Source organism: Mesocricetus auratus, unplaced genomic scaffold (assembly GCF_017639785.1).
Source record: "Mesocricetus auratus isolate SY011 unplaced genomic scaffold, BCM_Maur_2.0 Super-Scaffold_100676, whole genome shotgun sequence".
In the NCBI taxonomy this organism is placed as follows: Eukaryota; Metazoa; Chordata; class Mammalia; order Rodentia; family Cricetidae; genus Mesocricetus; species Mesocricetus auratus.
This window is the reverse complement of record NW_024429266.1, coordinates 57,787,268-57,810,993: the sequence shown is the minus strand read 5'-3', so window position 1 is coordinate 57,810,993 and position 23,726 is coordinate 57,787,268. Positions and strand designations below refer to the sequence as shown.

Sequence of the window (23,726 nt, the reverse complement as noted above, 5' to 3'; positions counted from 1 at the left end):
GAGCATGCACATACTCACACCTAGACATGCACATATGTAAAAATCTTAAAAAACAAAAACAAAAAAAACAGAGGCAAACAGCATTTTCAGAGGAGGGCAACAAAGTGAGATAGAGCAACATGGATAGGAGACGGTCCTGAGAGACCACTCCTCCCAAACAGAAGGCCAACTGTGTGAGGAGCTGGACATGATCACATAATCAGGACAGCCTTGTACCAACACATGCAAAGAAACTATGACCTGAACCACATTTTAGAATCAGTCAGGCAGCAAGCAAGCAACCAACCAACAAAGGATCATGTGACAGGACTCAACGAGGAAGGAGACAAACCGGAACCATTCTGCCGGCCCTCATATCAGATGTGTCACTTCTGGATCTAGGAAGACTTGTCTGAACCCCACACTACAGTCTTTGTGAGGCCAAGTCTCGTTTACTTAGCTCTTCATTAGTTCTTCTCAATGCGCACTCTGCATTTGCAGGTTTCCCTTCAGCTGTACCTCATCTTTGACAGAAACGTAGGATGCAGCCTCCTGCATCTCTCCAACTCTCACGGATGTGTTTACACAAGGCAGCTGTGTGTGGAGGCAAGCAGGGAATGGCAAGAGCTTTTGCGCATCAAAAGGCTATTAGAACCTGTGTGCTCTCCCAGCTAACTCATCACCAGCCTGCAGTGGGCACTCCCTCTCCCTCCCTCGCGACTCCAGGTCTCAGCTCATAAGTTGTTTGTGGGAGCTGTTTGGCCGTCTTCTTGCCGCCAGAAGAAGCGAACTAACAGGGTCTTACTTCGGTCCACCGTCATTCATTAGGTCTTTTCTAATGAATTAGGAGAGGGGCCTGGCTGCTAGTTTTACAGATGGAGCCCCACTCACCCAGCCTTCTGTGTACCTGGAGGGAAACCCCTGGAGCACCTCGGGGGATTCTCAGGATTCTCCGCGATCGATCTGAGGCCTGAGCCGTTTTCCAGAGCCCTTCCCCATTCCAAGCCTTGTGACTCAGTGGTTCCTGTGCACCAGCTCCGGGAGGCTGGAAAAGACAGGCTGCAATGCGAAGCTGAGAAGGATGGCCTCAGATGGCTTCTCAAAACATCTACTCACAGGATCCTGTCTTAGTACTTATGGGGGCCCCCAAAGAATGCTTTCCACAGAGCGCCCTTCATCCTGAGAGATATTGCCCCACCAGTGACCTCAACATTTCTTTTGAGTTATGGCTAACATATCCACTTGAAAAAGAGTATGGTAAAGTCAGTTGGAAGAAATAGCACGTATGCTCAAAGAACACCATGTATCTTTTTTTTTTTTTAGATTATTTGAAATACAACTTTATTCTGATTCTAAACAAAAAGAATGGGAATGACAGTAACAAACAAGATTTCACCACTGACTGAATAGTGTGATGTGACTGTAGCAGTCTTATTTTTGAAATTCAGGAAGGAAACAACTGTGTTCCAAACAGCTAAATATGAAAGTCCAAAAAAAAATGAAGGTATGTTTTAACTGCCACATTCACTCCGAAGCCCATTCATCTCCTTCAGCATCCAATGAAGTACACGATCTGCTTAGCTAATAAGTGGCACACACGCTGCACCGCTGACATCACAGGACAGTTGCCTATAAAACTAGACTTCTGACGCAGGGCTCCAGCTTCGCTTTCTCACAGGTCATCATCCTCATCCGGGAGGGCAGTCGTCTGAGCAACCTCTAAATCGTGCTCATACTGTGCTGCCAAAGCTGGGTCCATGACCACTTCAGGTGGGGCAAGAGCAGGCATGGCAACAAACTCCAAGTTAGGGTCTCCGATGAGCTTTCTGGCGAGCCAGAGGAAAGGCTTTTCAAAGTTGTAGTTACTTTTGGCAGAAATGTCATAGTACTGAAGATTCTTCTTTTGGTGGAAGACAATAGATTTTGCCTTCACTTTTCTGTCCTTAATATCCACTTTATTGCCACACAATACAATGGGGATGTTTTCACACACCCGTACCAGATCTTTATGCCAATTAGGTACATTCTTGTAAGTGACTCTTGATGTTACATCAAACATTATAATGGCACACTGGGCTTGGATGTAGTAGCCATCGCGCAGGCCCCCGAACTTCTCCTGGCCGGCTGTGTCCCACACGTTGAACTTGATGGGCCCTCTGTTGGTATGGAAGACGAGCGGGTGCACCTCCACGCCCAGGGTGGCTACATACTTCTTCTCGAACTCGCCCGTTAAGTGGCGCTTCACGAACGTCGTCTTCCCGGTGCTGCCGTCGCCCACCAGGAGGAGCTTGAACTGGACCTGCGGCTCTCCCTGGGCGGCCATCGCGGCGATCCTTGCAGAAGACTCTCCGCGCCTGTCCGACTGAAGCTGGAAAGATGGCGGAAGCGCGATTCCGAACACCACATATCTTAGTGAAAATGGGTTATATCCCTGTATAATAAATAACTAAATTAGAAAAATAAATGAGATAATGTGATCAAAATAAATTTCAACTGAAAATTTTGCAAAAAGTCATAAACAGTATTATTATCTTCATTAAGTAGATCTTGGAGATGATACCAATTTTTTTGCGTCCCCTCTTCTAAGTACCAAGAAGCAGCATATTATGGCAGGAGGATGATTCTGGGATCTTCTGTGGGAAGGACTTGGAACCCTACTCTCCCCACTTACTGGCTATATGAGACATGGGCAAATCTGTCTGACCATTGGTCTCCTTGATAGTATGAAGGTATGTAGGGAGAGATTTTAGATACCTGTGCCGCTGACCACGCCCACTTTGGGCGTGGCTAGAGGTGCATATGGATGTGGAAATAAAAGGCTCTGCAGGAGATATGCATGCTCTTTTTTGGGCTTCCAGTCCAATCTTGGAAAGGTGCTGACTCACCTGGGTTGCCAGTTTCTCTTGTAAGTACCTTCTACAATAAATAGTTATCTATACCCTCATCAAGTGTGTGGTTTATTTTACAGCAACAGTTTGGTGTCAGAAGTGGGATTTAGTCTTCCTGCCCCCCTGCCTGGGTCCTGTTGCCGCTTTCAGCCCCAAATAACACACAAGACACCATATTAATCATGACGCTGTTGGCCACCTGCCTGGTCTCCTATCGGCTAGCTCTGACTCGATTATTAACCCATAATTACTAATATATATTTTATAAGAACTTATCTTTTTTGAGGATGCACTCTGGTGACAACTTTCTTCACTACATTTCCCAGAATCCTCCTAGACTCCTAGTCCCACCTATCATGTTCTCCTATTGGCCAACAGTGCTTTATAGACTTATACCCAGAAAGGCTTCCCCCATCAAAGGTGGGATTGGAAGAATTATTTCCCAGGGTTGTAATGAGAATTTGGAATAATGTCTGTACAGTGCTGGGTCAGATAGATACCAAACAAACAAGCTCTAATCTGAGCTTCTCTCCAGCATCCCCATTCACTCACACCCACCATCATCCTTTGTCTAGGGTCTCTTCTTCCTTTTCACCAAAGCTTCCCGATGGAAGCAGACCCACAGCCCCCTTTTAGACTAGTCCTTAACCCTGCTTTGGGCTACACAATGGCATTGCTCATGACGAAGTTGTCAACAGACTAGGGCATGCATAAGAAATAGGTTGAAAAGCATGCCTCTGTGTATACTTGACCCTGAGAAGGAGGCAGAGGTATGTACGGAGGCAGAGGCATCTGAGTGATGCTGCTTCTCCCTCACTCTCTGTCACTCCGCAGTTGAAGTCTGCTGTGTAACATTTAGATATCTTCTGTCACGATGGTAGCTGACCCTGGCTGCTGACTGGCATGGGGACTGGAATCTGACAGAGAAAACAATCCATACTATGACTTCCCCTGTTAGTACTAAATCTGGAATTAGAATCACTCCTTGGGCTATGGGTTATTATTTTTTTTGAAGTTTGTTTTAAAAATAAGTATCATCCTCTGGGGATGATATTTAGTCTTAACATTTTCACATGAGTCAGGATATTTTGGATTGTGCCATCACAGAATTATAATAGAGATTCTATGGGGGTCTGAGAGCTCAACTGTCCAACCACCCCATCTCCCTAAGAGGAAACTAAGGCCCGGGTGACAAGGTGACTTCATTAAGAGTTATCAGTAGTACAAGAAAAGAACTCAGGTTTCCTGACTTCAAGGCCATCCTCCCAACAAACACTTGCTGAGCCACTGTAAGCCAAGGTTTGCAGTAAGCCAGGATGCATAGACTATTTGGTTATTTCACACACAGCACACAGATGAGTAGCCTGCCTGCATCCACTAACATAGATAGGCGCTGATGCGGAGATAAGTGGAACAGATGGTTACTCCTGGAGACTGTCCTCTATCCCTCCTGCCGGAAAGCTTGCCATGCAACTCAAGCATGAGTGTGTTGGGAACACGGCTGGGATGGGAGGCAGGCAGAAGGAAGAAAAATAACTTCATGTCTCAGTAAGCAAGCTTGGAAACAGACTCCCTTCCCTCAAGGATGAGTTTTGAGATTGCACTCTCTTTTGTTTTGTTTTTTAACTTATTTTTGCTTTTTACGTACATGAGTGTTTTGCCTGTGTGTATGCCTGTGCATCATGTGTGTGCCTCATGTGTGTGCATCATGCTTGTGTATCATGTGTGTGCATCATGCATGCATCATGTGTGTGCCTCATGCAGGTGCATCGTGTGTGTATCATGTATGCATCATGTGTGTGCCTCACGTGTGTGCCTCAGGAAGGAGCACTGAGGTTGAACACAGAGTGGAGGCCTCTACAGCCACATGGCCGCTCACCCTCAGCACCTCCTAGGCTCAGCAGCTTCCTACCTCTTTCAGCCTCTCTCCACCTGAGGCTTCTCTACAGCAAACAACACCTCAGTCGAGCCTGCTGTCCTTGGTAGGAGACAGATTTTCTGGAAACTAGAAGCCATGGCCAGTCTCTGAGCCCTGTGAATTACAGCCCTTTGTGGTGAGGTGACAGAGACTCAGCTCCATGCTGTCACCCTCAGAAGCCTGAAGAATTCCCCCAATATTTTAGGGATAGAAATTCACTGCAAACTGGGATTTGTGGTTTCAATACTCAAAAGGATTTGGGGACTAGCTGGTATGGTGAAGCAGAGTTGAGATTTTATTAGAAGTAATATAACATAGACTTAAACATGAGGAGGAAGAGAGAGGAGGGGAGAGGAGAGGAGGGGAGAGGAGAGAGGGGGGAGGGGAAGAGGGGAGACTCGAGAAATTAGAACCTCGGAGCATTTTCTAAGAGAGTCCGAAAGCATAAGACATACACGAATGTGGGTATGGTTTCCTCAAGAGAGAGAGTTACAATAAATTATTGCCTTTGCACTAGCCATACAAACCATTTTTGTGGCTCTCACATTACATCTCAAAAGGTTGCTATGAAACCCTTAATTTCTCTCTCGTTTGAAAAGTGAGGTAAGTGGGTGGTGCCAGAGATATCTTGAATGGGACTATAATCTGATAAAGGAATGCAGAAGCCACTAGCTTCGCATAAGTAGTTTAGTATGTAATATATCCTTTCCCTGCCAATGGTATTTCCCATGAGAATCCTAGAAAACTGCAGGTTTAAGGCTGGGAAGGGAAGATGTCTGGCTTAAACAGTTGTTAATTGTCCTGGAATTCTTGATTTTTTTTTCCCCTGGTGAGGCTTCAATTGAATTTCAGGGTGAGGGCCTGTTTTCCCTTTTTTGTGTTCCCCCAATTTCCCCTAACCTGCCCCAACTTCTCTAAACTCCAAAGAGCTTTGTTTGCTTGCTTGTTTGTTTGTGTGAGACAGGGTCTAACTATGTAGCCATGGCTGGCCTGGAACTCAGAGATTATCTTACCTTGGATTCCCAGTGCTCTCAAGGGGATGGGCCAGCACAGATCTCTTCCTGGAGATCTGATAGCTACAATGAGCTAATACTTCATGTGAGTTGTTGACTACTTTACAGAAAGTTTCCGCTGCTCTGCAAAGGAAGTTGAGGGTAGTGTGATTTGAGCCTAACAGAATTACTTCCTGTTCTAAGAAGCCTGGTCAAAGATATAAGTACCCTAGAAGGCTGGTGCCAACCCCGTGAAAACGGTTCAGCATTCACTCTTCCTCAGAGCTGTGACCTGGGCAAGGCAGGACCCAACAAGGCTGGTGTTTATCTTTGGTCACACTCGATACCTGCTGGCACTTATATCTCTCACAGCTACGCATTTCAAAGTGGTGTGGCCAGATGTCAAACTTGCTACTAAACACTGATAAATACCTAAAAGGTTTTAAATAAAATTTAAAAAAATTAGAACGGAATTACACTGCATGGATGGGTAATGTCCCCAGAAGCTATAGATTATTAAGCAAAAATCCCAGTGCCAAGTGTAGGATACCTCCTACTAGTTGTTGGTTAGGAAGGTCCCAGGGGACCCCCAAAACAAAATAGGCTACAGGCATTGGTCTTGATTACCTACAAGAATTAGATGGCAAGACTATTGCTGAACACTCTACACACTTTAGTCACAGGCCATAGAGAAATCAAGTCATAGCTGGAAGCTTGCTACGTTGACTCTTGGGGGCAGAGTGTGGAAATGTGAGGGAGTCAACTGTTTCACCCAGTTGTGAACTCTGTGAACAACAATAATGACCCACCAGGCAAGATGTGCCCGCTGGTGCAATGGTGGCATGGATATTATGGGGGCCACCAACTGGATTGGATCTGAGGCCTGACTCATATGTGATTCATGCCTGTTGTTGTAGTATTGGTCAAGAGTCTATGACTGGGGAGTTCCTGGGCCCTGGGGAAACTTACTGCTACCATTTTGCCAGTCTGACATGTTGGCAAACTACCTTCTTAACACACGTATGCATGCACACACACATTCACATATGCATGTATAGAGAATGGTACTGCTCTTGGTATTCATCAGGACACTTTTTTATTGCAGCGGATGGTAGTTAATGCAGAGATTCATAACTGGTCAAAGTGCTAAGAATAAGTGACAATGGAGTGCTTGGCTCTAAATGAGACCCCCCCCTGGAAGACTCAGGGAACACTGTAGAAGAAGGAAGAATGTAAGAGCCAGAGGATGGAGAAGTGTGTGAGCAAAACATTTCTTCTGGAAATGACTTGGCAGTTGCACTCATGAACTCACTGCAGCAGTGGTAACTGCACAAGATCGGCCCATCAACAATCAACATTTTATCAAGGATGGGAAAGAAGGTCATGAGGACCTACCCCTTGAGGGATGACTTCAGTGGTTGTTGAAGGAGGAGGTTCCTTTTCTTCAGTACTGTAGCCACTGGAGAGTTACTGACACTCCAGTAAATGACCTCCCTCCCATGCTCATGCAAGCAACCATAATTAAATTCAGTAGGCCTCTCTCTCTTCCTCTCTCCCTCTCCCTGTCTCTCCCTGTCTCTCCCTGTCTCTCCCTGTCTCTCCCTGTCTCTCTCTCTCTCTCTCTCTCTCTCTCACACACACACACACACACAGATACACACACACACGAGAGAGAGAGAGAGAGAGAGAGAGAGAGAGAGAGAGAGAGAGATATCAAAGTTAGAGGAGGAAGGATTTCAGTGGTGAGGAAGGGAACAATAAGAGAGAGGTATGGGGGTTAAAACAACACAAAATTCATTATATGCACATATGAAACCTTCAAAGAAAACATAAGCACAACTTTAGAAGCGAATAAAGGTAATGCGTAGGTGATGGGATTACCCACAGCATTATATGCTGTGGTTTCTTCAGCAACACAACTGGAGGGCACAGAAATTATTGAAGAATGTGAGTATACAAAGGCAGGCAAGCGTTGCACGTGCTGGAATTTGGACTCAAGCAGAAATTTTAAGACAGCAGAATATTTTGATGAGACAAATATTTGATAAGAGAATGAATTATTAATAGTTTCAAAGGTTTTGATGACTAGCTTTTATTACTTATTGCTATATTACTGTATAGTGTATGTATATAATATGTCCATGTGAGTACAGGCATGCACATGCTAAGGTACATGTGTAGATGTGCATTTGGTTCTGTCCCTTCATCTGTGGGATCTGGGGACTGGACTCGGGTCATCAGCACCTACAACAAGCACTGTTTGTCCCTTACAGCTCAAATTGTGGTTCTGATCTTTTCCTACTGTTAGACCCCAACTGAAAAAACAACTCTTTTCTTGGGTTTCAGGCCTGTGGGCTTTTGAGACTAGAATGTATTCTGCCGCCTTCAGGCCTGGACTAGAAGAGTACAATAGTTCTGGCTCTCCCGCAGGGGATGCATTTGGTTATAATGTTGTGTTTTGCTTTTGTTTCTCTCTGGAGATCTGACCTAGGGTCTCACACATGTTAAGTGAGTGCTCCCCATGGAGCCATACTCCTAGACACAGTAACTGTAGATGGGTAGACCCTGGGACTTCCCGGCCTCCGTCACCACACCGCTGAGTCTTATAAACCCCAAGTACCCTTCCAGCCCCCATCTGCCTCTCCTGCTTTTCTCTTCCTGTCTCTATAACCACACCACACTGACTGTTTCTCTGAAGAGCCCTGGCTAATACAGGAATGATAATATAACACCATTATACTTAGAAATACATATTTGAGATATTAACAGATAAAATGATGTTTGCTGTTTGCTTCAAAATAATACTGGGCTGAAGAGTAGAAAAAGATTTAGAAGAAACCAAATTGTATATCTACTGATTACTGAGACAACTGAGAAATGGAGACAGGGTTTCCTTATGTTGCTCTCTCTAGTTTTGAATATGACTCAATATTTCTTTAATAACAAATATAAGGTGAAAGGAAAGAATTGCCCCAGTGGGTGAAGAAAATGGAAATTGTGGTTATTTTTATTAGTAACAGCTTTTGTAGAATCACTTGACTAGTATATATAGTTAAAAAATAATACACCTTAAGATTTGTAACTAAAGAAGAGCTATAGAACCTGATGTAGAAACATCAATGACTCTTGCTTTTTAGCTCTACTGGAATCTTAGCTTTAGCAATGAGATAAGAAAAAGAAACATGAGCTTAATCGAGACTAGATAACCAAATTAATGTTGTTGCAAACAATATTACACGCCTAGATAATTTACACACTATAGAAAATCTACTATAAAGGCGGGCGTTGGTGGCACACGCCTTTAATCCCAGCACTCAAGGAGTAGAGGCAGGCGGATCTCTGTGAGTTCGAGACCAGCCTGGTCTACAAAAGCTAGTTCCAGGACAGCCACAGAGAAACTCTGCCTCAAAAAACAAAAAACAAAACAAAACAAACAAACAAACAAAGAAACCAAAAACAACAACAACAAAAAAGTCTACTATAGGAGCTGGAGAGATGGCTGCTCTTTCTGAGGTTCTGAGTTCAATTCCCAGAAACCACAAAGTGGCTCACAAACATCTGTAATGAGATCTGGTGCCCTCTTCTGGTGTGTAGGCATACATGCAGGCAGAACACTGCATACATAATAAATAAATATTTAAAAAAGAAAACCTGTTATATATAGGAACATGATACAAAACCCAGTACTGTTCCCACTTATTGGTAACAACCAGCAAGTTGATAGGGAATGCAGCAGAACACAGTGGTGTGCACAATGGCAACAGAAAGTATAAGGCTGATTCATTCAAATCACAGGGTGAAAAAAAATTTATGAAAACCTTAAAATTTGATAATTATTCAGGTAATAGACAGAACAATGGATTGCTCAATAAATGGAGGAATTGATGTTCCCTGGGAGGAAAATGAAGTTAGAGACTTACTTTGCACACTGTAAAGAATAAAAAGAATTTCAAACCTTAAAGTGAAAAAAAAAATGACACTAGGGAAGAGTTGGGGTGGGACAATCACTGAAGGAGGGAACATCTCTCTTCTGTGAGTAGAGACCATAAGACACAAAAGGTTGAAATAAGAAAAGCCATTAACTAAATCCTAATGAAAATTTCTGTGTAATAAATGACCCTGCTTAAAGTTAAGAGAAGTGTCAGAGACAACAGCTTATATTTGCAACAGGTGATAATGCATAAAAGACCCATTCCAGACATGCAGAAAGACAAAGTGACAAAAGCAAATCAGAAGTTGTATGGCAGTTGTGAACGATTCATAGAAGAGGAAATCAAGACAAGTAAAAGCCTGCGGAGATTCTCAAAACCAATCATAATTGGGGAGCTCTAAAGTAGAAGGAAATGCCATTTCATGCTGATCAAGTTGACAAAAATTAAAAGGTCTAGCAATGAGAAGACAGGAAAACCAAAATTCGGCTAGTAGAACAACTAGACACAAAAATTCAAGATATGGCTTACCTCTTTAAAAAAATCATTCATAGCTGGGAGTGGTGGCACTCACCTTTAATCCCTGCACTTGGGAGGCAGAGGTAGGGGAATCTCTGTGAGTCTGGGGTCAGTCTGGTCTACAGCGTAAGTTCCAGAACAGCTAGAGCTACATAGTGAGACACTATCTGGAAAAACAAAACAAACAAACAACAAAATAATGTGTTGTATTACCCAACAATGCTAGCTATTCACGTGAGAGAAAGTCTGATGAGTTAACACAGTAAATAGGAAAAAAAAAATCTTGGAATGACTTCAATTATGAAAACCCAGTTCTGGAAAAATAAAAAAGTGGTTTACTTCTACATTTGAATATCACCTAGTAAAGTCAGTTAACTAGATTTATACCATATGTCAACATAGGTAATCTCAAAAACTACACAGAATTTCAAAAATCCAGGTCCAGAGATGGGTGGAGACAGGAGCATGAGGAGGTTGAGGTGAGGGGGCCCTGAGATAGCTTGTTGGGTAAATAAACCCGCGGCCAGGACTGATGACCCAAGGTACTCACAAGGCAGAAGGAGAAAACGGACTCTCTGGAGTTATTCTCTCTGAATTCCACATGTATGTACATGCATACAAACCCCTAAGCAGTTCAAGATTATCTTTAACAATACAGGGAATTCCAAGTCAACCAGGGCTATCTGAGATCTTGTCTCAAAAACAAAGCAAAAAATATTCCGGATGGTACATATGGTTTACTATCATTTTTATAATATTTTAAAAAGGATATAAATGTGGATCTCTCAAATAAAGACAGTGTAGAAATGAATGATCGGAGGCAGCTTGTGGTACTCATGTCTGCAATCCCAGCACTTGGGAGGCTGGGGCAAGCAGATTCTGAGTTGGAGAACAGTTCTGTCTATATAGTCAGATCCCATTTTTGTTGTTTTTTGTTGTTGTTTTGTTTCTCCTCTTTTTTTTTTGCCTTATTTTTATTGAGCTATACATTTTCCCTACCCCCTTCCCTCCTCCCATTTCCTCCTTCCCACCACCCCTTTTTGTTGTTGTTTTTTTTTTTCCGAGACAGGGTTTCTCTGTATTGTTTTGGAGGCTGTCCTCGAACTTGCTCTGTACACCAGGCTGGCCTCGAACTCACAGAGATCTGCCTGCCTCTGCCTCCCGAGTGCTGGAATTAAAGGCGTGCACCACCAATGCCTGGCTGTTGTTGTTTTTTTAAGAAAAGACAATGGAATGGTTGGGAGCAAGCAGGCTTTCTGTGTGCAGGAAGAGCACTCATATGGAGATCTGGGTATAGTCTCTGCAGAGGGTTAGACTTTTTTTAATGAAGGGTACTAGAGTGTGTCTACACAGAGGTAGAAAGAGTGAAAATAATTGGCTCACAAACAGCAAAATTCTTGAAAAGTGGAAGTTTGGGCAGCAAAGCACAAAAGACAAAGAATTTGTGAGATGTATAGCAGGTAGAACAATCTAGAAAAGACGAAAGTTAGACATGCATGTGTGTGGGTTTGTCAAGGGGGTTGAATCAGCTTTGATTTAAAAAGCAAATTAAACGGACCTGCAGTCACAGAGCCTGCCCTCCCTTGAGGCTTAGATCATACTATCACAGCTCCTCATGAATTCTAACCTACCTAGTGAGTCCTGACAGTGTGAAATTCCCAAAGATAAAGTGATTTCCCAACCTACACCTTTTCCGTGCCTGCTTCACTGGCTGTAAGCTTTCTCAGGGCCAGACGGTATTTACTCATTTGCAGTGAGCTGCTGCCTCTCAGACAGTTCACATCACACTGGTGTCGTTGAAGACAATGTATTCAGTTCTGTTGTGTCTGGTTTGTTCTGTTTCTGCTGCTGCTGACTAGCTCTGTAACCTTCTAAGTGAAGTAATTTCTAAGCAGCTGTGCTTCTGCCTCACAGGGTGGTGAACAACACCCCTAGCTCGTGAAGTGTATCCCCAGAGTGGCCAGAAGTTCAGACGTACCCTGGAGACGCACACTCTATTTGGAATTTCTCCTGCATCAGGGCTCCGGGGTCTAGTTCCTTCCACCATCCACCACTCACCACCACCATCCACCATCCACCACCCACCACCCACCACCCACCATCCACCAATCACCATCCACCACCCACCAACCACCATCCCCTGTCCCCACCCTCACCCTGTCACAAACATCCTCACTTTTCTTCTTCCTTCAAAACTCCAAGTGCACATCCTAAGACAAACGACTGTCACATCTGGTCCCCCAACGTCGGTTTCTTTAGGACATGCCTCTTAGCAATTCCTGAAGAGTTGGTATCTTGCACACACGCCGTGGTGTCCCGCAGCACTGTGCTTGGGAAAGAGGCCATCTGCGTCTGTCCGTCCCCTCCCCCCCCCCCAAATACACAAGCATACACACCCATCTCCAGTATGCACCTGTCTGGAGAGAGTCGAGGGCTCAAGATGCCAACGTGGGTTAGTTTGTTTGGTGTCCAGGGGATCCCTGTAGCTGGTGAGAGCTTGCTTCTTCCTTCTATTCTCCTTGCCCGGATCCTTCTCCACCACAGTCCCACACAGGTCCTCAGCCCCTCCCCTCAGTATCCCTGTCTGAAGGGTGCCGCTGAGCCTCACTCCACCCTCCTCTGCAGGAGCCAACCGGTGGCGAGCCTCAGCCTCCTGACTAGGAATCCAAGCACATACAAATACGCGCTGAACTGCAGCATCTGCTCGGCTGGTGCTTGTGTTCCTCCCGGGAGAGGGAGAGCCGAGAGCGCGCGCTCAAGGCTCAGCTGGGCTTTCCAGTTCCTGCAGGCAACGCCCGTCCGTGATCCCCGACTGCGCCTTCGAGGACATCCACTCTCTACACTTCCAGAAAAGTTTGGACAAAATGAATTTGGGTTGGGTTTGGGAGATGGCAGCTGCCCCCTGTGTCACCTTTCAGTAGTCCCCACCTCCAGCCCTCTCCATCCTTGCCACACTGAACCCCCAGCTCCCAGACCCTCCTCCTCCTTCCCTGATTCCCTGACCCACAGAGGTCAGGGACGTTAGTTCTGCTCTCTTCTGGATTCACTCTCCTCCCTGTTCCTGTCTGCTGAACTGTTTCACCTGTTCCCAAGCCCGCGCCCTGCCACCCTGGCCTCCTTTTCTCTCCGCCTCTAAACTTTCTCTCCCATTCCATGGTCTCTATCCAGCTTTGCTTGCGCCCACACGGTCCCTGCATCCACCTTCCTATCCTTCTCTCCCTCAAATCCCGATCATGGATTCTGAGCCTTTCTGGATTGTCACTCCCTCTCCCGGGAGCACCCCGTCTGTCCCCAATGCCACCACGCCCTGGCTGGGCAGGGATGAAGAGCTAGCCAAGGTGGAGATCGGCATCCTAGCTACTGTCCTGGTTCTGGCCACGGGGGGCAACCTGGCTGTACTCCTGACGCTGGGGTGCCAGGGTCACAAGCGTTCCCGCATGCATCTGTTTGTGCTGCACTTGGCCCTGACTGACCTGGGCGTGGCGCTTTTCCAGGTGCTGCCTCAGCTGCTCTGGGATATCACCTACCGCTTCCAGGGCTCTGACACCCTTTGCCGGGCCGTCAAGTATCTGCAGGTGCTCAGCATGTTTGCTTCCACTTACATGCTGCTGGCCATGACACTGGACCGATACCTGGCTGTCTGCCACCCCCTTCGCAGCCTCCAGCAGCCCAGCCAGGCCACCTACCCTCTCATTGCTGCTCCCTGGCTGCTGGCTGCCGTCTTCAGCCTCCCTCAAGTTTTCATTTTTTCTTTGCGAGAGGTGATCCAGGGCTCAGGGGTGCTGGACTGCTGGGCAGATTTCTACTTTTCTTGGGGGCCGCGGGCCTACATCACCTGGACCACCATGGCCATCTTTGTGCTACCTGTGGCGGTGCTCACAGCCTGTTACAGTCTCATCTGCCGCGAGATCTACAAGAACCTTAAAGTGAAGACACAGGCTGGCAGGGAGCAAAGAAGGGGCTGGAGGACTTGGGACAAGTCTTCTGCCCCTGCTGCAGCCCCTAGAGGTCTGCCATCCAGGGTCAGCAGCATCAGCACCATCTCCAGGGCAAAGATCCGAACTGTGAAGATGACCTTTGTCATTGTGCTGGCCTACATCGCTTGCTGGGCACCCTTCTTCAGTGTCCAGATGTGGTCTGTGTGGGATGAGCATGCCCCTAACGAAGGCAAGTATGTGGCTTATGTGAGGCGGTGAGGGAGGACAGTAGGGTAGGGTTGGTTAGGGTCAGGACTACAGTGCCTCCCAAGGTCAGGCAGGACACAAACGAATGGAGTGGCTAAGAAAGTTGATGCTTGTTTGTCTCAGAGCATGCCCTGCTGCTGTAGACCTCTAGGGTTAGCTAGTGGCAGACTCCATTCTCTGACCTTCAGGCAGACTTTATTTGTACAAGCAAAATATCACCACAGTGGAATTTCTTGATTTTAAATTTTGGTTACTTATTTAACAATTTTAAAATACTGTGTGATGCTTTTGTCCTGGAACAATGTAGAAAACAGCATGGCCTCCGTGGGGAAGAGACGTTTTGGGAGATTTGCTCAGCCAACTTCTAGTCACTACATGGGCTTTAGAATCACAGACTTAACAGACCTGAAAGGGAGTTTCAAATAATCTGCTCCAGGGCCTGTTGTGGTGACTCACGCCGGTAGGAGGCAGAGGCAAGAGCCTGGGCTATACATGTCAGATGTTGGTGGCGCACACCTTTAATCCCAGTACCTGGGAGGCAGAGGCAGGCAGATCTCTGAGTTAGAAGCCAGCCTGGTCTACAGAGCAAGTTCCAGGAGAGGCTCCAAAACAATACAGAGAAACCTTGTCTCAAGAAAACCAAAATAAATAAATAAATAAATAAATAAATAAATAAATAAATAATCTAGTCCAGGATGGCAATGTACAGGGACTGCCCTCTGTCTCAGTGCCCTCCCCTTCTGTGTCTGGACATAGCTCTGTGGCCTTTCTCAGTAGCCACTTCCAATTAGTTAGGCTGGCATGTGACAGCCCTGTGACCTCAACTTCAGCTCTTTCTTTCATTATGTCACTGAGGAAAGCAAGGCTTAGAAAGGATCTGTGACTTGGCAAAGTAAAGAGTAGAGCCCACGCTTGTCTTTTTCTTTTAATCCATCCTTTGCCTACAGCCCTGGTTCTCAATTTGGTTCTACAAGGAGAGAGGCCTTCCTTTTACCTGAAAAACAAAGTGAGATTCTCCTAAAAGACAGCTAGCTCTACACGTTAACAGGGACTGATGTGCACAGCAGCCTCCTGAGCCTCGAATGCTGCAGGTAGCACAGGATGACTTTGCAACATGTACAGCCCACGTCGAATTTTTGATCTTCTTGCCTCTACATCCTGAGTGTTGGGATTACAGATGTTCAACACCATGCTTGGTTCTGTATCCCTTCCTAAGTATCCCATTGACATTACTCTGGACATAAAGGTATTTGCAAGTTTTCTGTAAGCAATGAGCATATTAAATCCTACTTACTATTAAGGCTCCAGTGTTCCAGCCAGGGGTAGACTAGTAGGAAGGGTTTCTTGGTACCACATATGCAAATCTGCAGTGTTATGAAGTGGCTTTCTCTACAGTGCATCAGAGAAGCCTTAAAGATACAGGTCTAAGATGCCACTGCTAGTAGGTGATGGAGCAAAGGACCTGATTCAGGGACTTTGTGGGTCAGCTTTATCTGTTACATGAATTTTCTCCCAACAATCGCAGTCTGGCCAGTGTTAGAAGATGAAGTAGTTATTTGCCCTTGATTGAAGGATGTGTGGGAAGATGGATTTTGTTTTTTCTATTAGGCGATGTGGTTTTTCCCTGTTTTCCTGTAAGACCCACCACTTTTGTGAGCCTGTCCCCAATACAATGCCTGCATCTAGAGTGATTTCCCATGGCTAAGGGCTTCTCTAAACCAGTGCAGGGACAAAGCACTGTCTTACAATGCACTCTCAGCAAAATAAAAGTCCTCTGGGCTTTGAGTCACTGCCTTAGAGTTATTGGTTCTGTACGCCCAGTTCCCCCATGGTCTTTGGGTAAAGCCTGTCTTCTTGCCCCTTGTAGGCTGAATTTCTGCCTGGCTTGGGTGTGGGAGATCTTCCCACAAGGGCTGAGAAAGCAGAGCCTCCCTGGAGTTTGATGCTTCCTTATGGCACACTCCCAGCCCCTACACTGTACCTGGCTCAGACGACCGAACCAAAAGATGTTTCCTAAGGCATGCATTTGTGCACCTAAGCCAAAATAGCATTGGCTTCTACCCCTATGACTTGTGTCTCATCAAATGTTCCCACCTTATGCCCTGTCTATTTTTGTCCCAGGAGTGACCCTACCTTGAGCACATCTGAGGGAGTTTTTCCTGATTGTCTGAAGCTTTTGTCATGGGCTGAGGGTAAACACGTGAGCTAGACCTTTGATGTTAGTGGTAAGGTCAGGGATCTTCTCTTTGGAGATAGAAGGATGGGCTGCAGAGTAAACACAGGAGCTAGAACTTTGTTTGTTTGTTTGTTTTGTTTTTGAGACAGGGTTTCTCTGTGGCTTTGGAGGCTGTCCTGGAACTAGCTCTTGTAGACCAGGTTGGTCTCAAACTCACAGAGATCTGTTGCCTCTGCTTCCTGAGTGCTGGGATTAAAGGCATGAGCCAGCACTGCCCGGCTGGAGCTAGACCTCTGACGTTTGTGGTGGGGTCCAGGATCTCTTCAGAGACGGAAGGCTGGAGCAATGGTTCTTGTTGACTATGCCAGAAGAACTGGGAAGTCTGCTTGTGAGTTTCCTTCCATGTCTGGCATTGCTTTCAAAGATTCTTCAACCTCTGTGAGGAAGCTGCCAGTAGGCCAGCTATGCTGATGCACGGATGTGTCCAGCAGGAGGCCAGCCGGGCCATCAGATCAGCATTCCTGTTTTTGAGAAGTGTTTCATTAAATCTCTAGGAAGAAATTTGTGTCTGGAAGGGATCTCAGCGGATTTTTAAACCGTACATTTTGCCCGCCTAAGAAACTTCTTACCCCCATGAGAGAGTAGATTCTTAGTGACAATTTGAGAACAAGATTGAGATCCAAGCAATTGCTCTGTGTCTAGAAGCTTCTCCTCTGTTGTACTTGGAGATGGTGGTCATCTAGGACCATCAAAAACAAAAACAAAACCCCCCAAAAAAAACCCCACAGACGTTTTTATTACAGTTCATAACAGCAGCAACATTACAATTATGAAGCAGCAATGAAAGTAAGTTTATGGTTGAGGGGGTTACCAAAACATGAGGAACTGTACTAAAAAGAGTCGAAGCACCAGGAAGGTTAAGAACCACTGAACTAGATGAAGATTGCTTGCCTGACAAGGCAGATAAAGATGAAAATTATCCAGGTAAGAGTTGACTGTCTTTGGAGTGATACATTTTACTTCACCATTTTTGTGGGTCAGGAATTTACATACCATTTTGTTGGGTCCTATGCCTCAGAGTCTCTCAGCAGCTGTTATGGTATCAGCCAGGTCTATAGTCGTCTGAAGGCTCGGCTGGGAGAGAATTCCCTTCAAGTGTGCTTGCGCATGGCTTGGCTGGCAGGCCTCAGTGGGTAGGCTGGCCAGTGTGTTGGTCCCTTGCCATGACGGCCTCTCCACAGGCCTGCTTGTAGCATGGTAGTTGGCCCCTCCACACAGTGAAGGAGTTTGAGACATTTCATTCCAAGGTCTGCTGATCTACTGCTTTGGGCCTGAGGCATAGGAGACTATGGTGACCAGAGCATATGGTGAGAATGCTCTAGAGAAAATAGAAAGACCAAAACCACTCATTGTTGTTTTGGTTTTTCAAGACAGGGTTTCTCTGTGTAGCAGCCCTGGCTGTCCTGACGCTCACTCTGTAGACCAGGCTGGCTTGGAAATCAGAGATCCACCTGCCTCTGCCTTGGAATCAACGTGCTCTATCTGACCAGGCTTCAAAACCACTCTTGCATATTTTCCTGCTATTGCTGCTCAGCATGCATTGAATTTGTTTATCTTTGGATTACATTGGATTGGAATGTTTGACTTTTAAAATTTTTGTTTGAGTTACTGACTTGAGTTTCATATTAAAAATAATCAGAGTTGAGGAGGTTGCTCAGGGGGCAAAGTATTTGCCTGCAAACTCAAGGACCTGAATTTGGATCTCCAGCATCCATGTGAAGAGGCTGGCGTGGTTGTGGGATCCAGTGCTGGGACAGGAAGTTCCTGAAGGCTTGCTGGCTGTCCAAGTCTAGTCAGGCTCTGGATTCAGTTAGATGTCCTATCTCAAAACATAAAAAAAAATGTAAGGTGGTTAGTGATAGAGGAAAATGCCTGATATGAACCTCTGACCTCCACACATGCATGCACAAGCATGTGCACCTGATATACACATATGCACACATATATACATCACATATGCATTAATTAAAGTATATTAGAAGAAAATATCACTGAATGAATTTTGGCCTGGGATTATTAGGATAGAATTTCTAACAATATCTGAAATGGCCCTATATATCCTGTTGGTATTTTATGCTACATATTCCTACAAAGTGAGGAATAATAGTATGAGTATTGACTATTATAAATTCAAAATATTAATCAACTCTGAAAGACATTGAAAACACTCTGTGTTCTACAGTAGCAAATATTTTGTCTAATATCTGCTTACATGAAAATAAACAAGCACATCCATCCCATTTGCATGAAAACTTGGTTTAGTCTTTAATAAATATATAGCAAAAATTGTTTTAAAATAAATTTCTTGAAATTCAAAGAGCAGGAGCTATGACTTAAGGTGAGAGCAGAATTCACAGCACAGAACTGGACCCTAAAGTACCCTTGAAGAACGCCCCCAGCATCTATGACCTGCCCCAACTTGTAAGGGGGTTCCAGGCTTCTGGGAGCCAGGGAAGGAAAGCAGAGAGACTTGAGACGGGAGTGAGCAAACAGACCAGCCTACACTCATGTTCTGCGACCCATCAGCTTGCTTCCCTTTCACATCCGTGTCTCCTGTGTTTCATACCCAATGCCGGTTCTCCAGGCCAGCTGCACCCTACTCCCCTCTGGTTCTCTGTCTGTACTCCCTCTCCCTCTTTAAGCACACAGACTAGCCTGGGTGGAAGAGCTGCTGTGTCTCAGCCTTCTGAGCGCTGGGGTGGTTCCACGTTATTATCTGCATTTCCTTACCTTTCTTTTCCAGTTCTAGCTTTAGCCAAAGCTACCTACCCCGCTCTACCCCCACACCTTTGCCCCTATTGCCCTCCTTCTACTCACATATCCTTCCTCTATCCTTTCTTCATCAATCAACACTAGTCTTACTGGCTTTTTTTTCTTGCTACCTATTCCCACACTAACTAATAAATTCATGCTCACAGTACTATCAATTCTTCTTTATTGTCAAAAGTTATTGGTGCTTAGGAAGTGATTATTTTTTTATCTAACTACTACTATATTTCTATAGTGGGCCTATTCCTTGGTAGTGATAGTTTTTGCAGCTAGTATTTCACTCTCAGGAGAGATTAGCCCTGAAGTCTAATAGAGGAAAACTATGCCTCAGCCCCACTACAATGCAGCTTCCTTCGAACACTCTAATTTCTCTACTGAAAGAGTAAGAGTGCTTTTAAAAAAATCCAACCAATGACCTACACAACTCTCAAACCAAAAACATAAGAAACATGAATAGTCAAGGAAAAGTGACTCCTTCAAAAATTACTAGACCAATAGTAATGGCCTCCAATGAGACTGAACTAGACAAAAATCCCACTCGAAGGATTTAAAGGATAAACATAGGTATGTTCAGGAAAATCATAGAGAACACAAATAAACTCCCAGATATGTTCCAAGAGAATGCAAAGAGCTGAGGGAAGCAAGAAAAACAATACAAGATGTGAAAGAGGCTGAAACGTTGAAGAAAAGCAAACAGTGCTGGAAATAAAATACTAATAAGTCAACAGAAGGTTCTGAGAAAGGCCTCACCCAAAGGACAGATCATGAGAGGGACACCGTATCAGGACTTGGACACAAAATGGAGAAGCTGGAACAATCAATGGCAAAGGTAAATTAGTAAGAAAGTGTAAACAAAGCATTTGAGGTCTAAGGGATACCTTGAAAAGACCTAATCTACAAACCAGGGGCATACAAGAAAGAGGAAAAAAATTCATGCTGAACAAATAGAAAACACTTCCAATAAAATCATAGCTTCAAAACTCACCTATCTAAGGGAGACACCCATACCCTTGGGGAGGAATTTAAAATACTAAATAGATAAGACCAAAAAATTATTTCCCTACTTTGTATTATAAAGTACATTGGAAGAAACAAGAAAACACCAAGTCACATATACAGACAGATAAGCCCGTCATAGTAACAGCTGATTCCTCAACAGTGTTTAAGAGCCAGGAGGGCTTCGAGTGATATGTTTTGAACTCTGAAAGACAACTGTCAGCTCAGCCTACAGTCCACCGTCATCAAAGCAGAAGGGAAACTTCCCATGATGAAAACAGACTAAAGGAACCCATGGCCTCTAGGCTACAGCAGATGCTGGAAGGAATCCTTCAAACCAAAGAGAAAAATGCGCACATCCACGAGGCCATAGGAAAGAAGAAAATGACTTTGTGTTTTGTATCAGTAAATGTTCCATTTGTCTACCTGTATACCCAGGGAAACATACACTTTTCTTGGGTGGAAGGGGAAGTTTCCAAAGGCCTGCCTTAAGTTTGAGGCTGGACTGGGTTACAGAGTGAGACTGGGTAGAAAGAAGGAAGGAAGGCTCGAATTAGAGGATTCATGGTCCAGGTTTTAAAACAAAACCTTTCCCTTATGTTTGGACCAGCAGTCCTACCCAGGCGGTGTTTTCTCTTCTAAGTTGAACTTGGTGCAAACCTTATCAGTATGATTACAAATCAACTGAAACTGGGCAATGAGACCTGGCTTGGGAATTAAAGGTTAAGCTTGGGCAATGCTCCCTAGTTACAGAACCCCAAGAGAATCCCTCTTCCTCTCTGGGTCCCCACGCCTTCATCTGCTCAATGGAGACCCAGTTTCTGTCCTTGGCTCCCCTTGTGCTGTCATTCTAAGGCCTTTTTCGCTTCTGTCTCGGCAGATTCCACCAATGTGGCTTTTACCATCTCAATGCTTTTGGGCAACCTCAGCAGCTGCTGCAACCCCTGGATCTACATGGGCTTCAACAGCCACCTGCTGCCACGTTCCCTGAGTCACCGCATCTGCTGCAGGGGTTCCCAGCCCCGAGTGCACAGGCAACTCTCCAGCAGCAGCCTTGCTAGCCGCCGCACGACACTGCTGGCCCACTCCAGTGGTCCATCTACCCTCCGTCTCAGCCTTAACCTCAGCCTCCACTCAAAGCCCAGGCCTGCAGAGTCCCTGAAGGATTTAGAGCAGGGGGATGGAGAAGCCTCCGTGGAGACCAGCATCTCTTAGAGAGGAGTCCTTGGAACCAGGCTCTGCTCATCTCAGGCATTGGGAATAAGGGCTAAAAGGGTTGATGGTGGATGGTACCCAGTGGAGGCTAGTTTGAGGCAGGGTAAAGACGTTAGAATGGCTGCCACTACCCTAGGTGTCATGGCAGCCCCTAGAGTGAGTGCTGGCCAACAATTTTAGATTGTTGGGAAACAGGAGAATCAAATTCCCTGTTTCTTCCACATTCATAAAGGCACCCACAAACATACCCGGCTGGTAGACATTGTGTTCTAGATCTAGGGCAGGCCTCAATGGCACTATCAACTCAGAGGCTTTTCTCACGACTTAACTAACCGTCCCCATTCTAACCTGACTGGTACATCTCAGTGCAACCAAGAGAGGACAGATTGTTAGAAAGGAGAACAGAACTGCCATCTATGCCCACCTAGCTGCAGAAACGAGGTGATTTGGTGACAGTTTGGAACTGGGTACCCGATGGTGATGTGGTACACGTAGGAACACAGTCAATGCTAGCTCCTCTTCTGCATCATTCCTGCCGCTGGGTGGGTGGCCCTGGGACACGCCATGCATTCTCAATGGTCTGTCCACTGGGGCTGAGATAGGGAGAAAGAGGACGGAAAGGAGTGAAAAGGTCACGAGAAAATCAGGAGAAAGAATAAACCTGCCAGGCCACAGGGCTAGGGCCTTCCTCCTCGTCTCCTCCAGCCTTCCTTCCTCTGGTACTGTGTGGAACAGACGTCCTTTTTGAAAAGACCCCGCCATGGTCATGGCTCTAGAAACCACTGAAGTTCTAAGGGAAGATGCAGTTAAGGTTTCAAGTCTCTGCTGCGCCCTGGGAAACCACCTCTACTCTCTAGCCTCAGCTTTCTCACCTGCACTGGGGGAGACTCCAAGGTCTTTCTCAACTCTAGCCATCTGTGACTGCAAAACCAGAGTTCTGTAACAGCACAAAACCACAGAGAATGTTCTAACCAACAGGTTCTAGAATCGTCCCTTTTTCATAACAATTACGCACATGCCGTTACTTCGGTTATGGTAGATCCCACCTCACCAGAGCCAGTCCCGTTGACCTCAGTTCTGTATTGCCGAATCCTCCGGGGTAGGAAGAAGAGACAGCAAGGAAAGGTGAAACCTAGGGCCTGGCCCCACTCTTCCTGATTATTTCCAGGGGAGCTAAAGTCTTAGAGGAACTTCCCCACCTCAGTTCTGGTTCCCAGGGACAGCCACGATTATACAAAAAGCAGCAGCCAGGAACAGGTCGGGAGGGCTGGATCCTGGCTCTGGCCTAGCTGTGACCACAGTCAGTGACATTCTGAGCCTGGCTACCTCAGTTCTGAGAGTCAGACAAAGTGAGTATAAATATTGTTTGCAATCATGACTTATCTGCAAGCACCTAGAGAAGCTCTGAAGAGGGACTAAGGCTCAGGAAAGACAGTGCTGTGTAAACTTGACCCAAACATGCTCATCTTGGAGGAGGGAACCTCATTTGAGGCGTTGCCGTCATCAGGCTGGCCTGTGGTACGTTTTCTTGGCTGGCGATTGATGTGGGAGGGCCCAGCCTACTGTGGGGGGTAGTCCTTGGGAAAGCTGTCATGGTTTGTACAAGAAAGAAGGCTGAGCTGAAGGCATACATACAAGTAATATCATACAGACTGAGCAGTTTGTATTTATGTATTTGAGGGATATATATGTAGATACACATACACACGCATATATATATATGTGTGAAACAACAGTGAAAAAAGAGGACACGGATTTGAACAAAGGGAAGAGTGTATGGGAGGGTTTGGAGGGAGGAAAGGGAAAGGGGAAATGACATGATTATATTATAATCTAAAAAAATAAATTACTCTAAAACTTAAAAATAAGAAAGAAAGCAGGCTGATCAAGCCATGGAGAGCAAGCCAGTGAGCAGCACCCTCCATGGCCCCTGCTTCATCTCCTGCCTCCAGGTTCTGGCCTTGAGTTCCTGCCCTGACTTCCTTCAGTGATGCAGTTTGACCTGGGAGTCGTAAGCTGAAATAAACCGTTTTCTCCCTGAGCTGCTTTTGGTCATGGTGTTTATCACAGCCATTCTGTCCTAAGAAACCTCAGAAGAAGT

The 23,726-nt window shown here is 45.6% G+C and overlaps 2 protein-coding genes across 2 annotated transcripts; one reads left to right on the top strand and one right to left on the bottom strand.

Moving 5' to 3' along the window:
* Positions 1–1,303: 1,303 nt before the first annotated feature.
* LOC101837891 (GTP-binding nuclear protein Ran) lies at positions 1,304–12,449 on the bottom strand. Its single transcript, XM_005079847.4, has 2 exons — positions 12,402–12,449; positions 1,304–2,410 (listed from the first exon to the last, which is right to left on the bottom strand). The coding sequence occupies exons 1-2, from the start codon at positions 12,432–12,434 to the stop codon at positions 1,652–1,654; spliced, it is 792 nt and encodes a 263-aa protein (XP_005079904.2). The 5' UTR covers positions 12,435–12,449; the 3' UTR covers positions 1,304–1,651.
* Positions 12,450–12,928: 479 nt separating this feature from the next.
* On the top strand, positions 12,929–22,602 carry Avpr1b (arginine vasopressin receptor 1B). Its single transcript, XM_005079846.3, has 2 exons — positions 12,929–14,392; positions 21,291–22,602. Exons 1-2 carry the CDS (start codon positions 13,459–13,461, stop codon positions 21,623–21,625), a joined length of 1,269 nt encoding a protein of 422 aa, XP_005079903.1. The 5' UTR covers positions 12,929–13,458; the 3' UTR covers positions 21,626–22,602.
* The last annotated feature ends 1,124 nt before the right edge of the window (positions 22,603–23,726 follow it).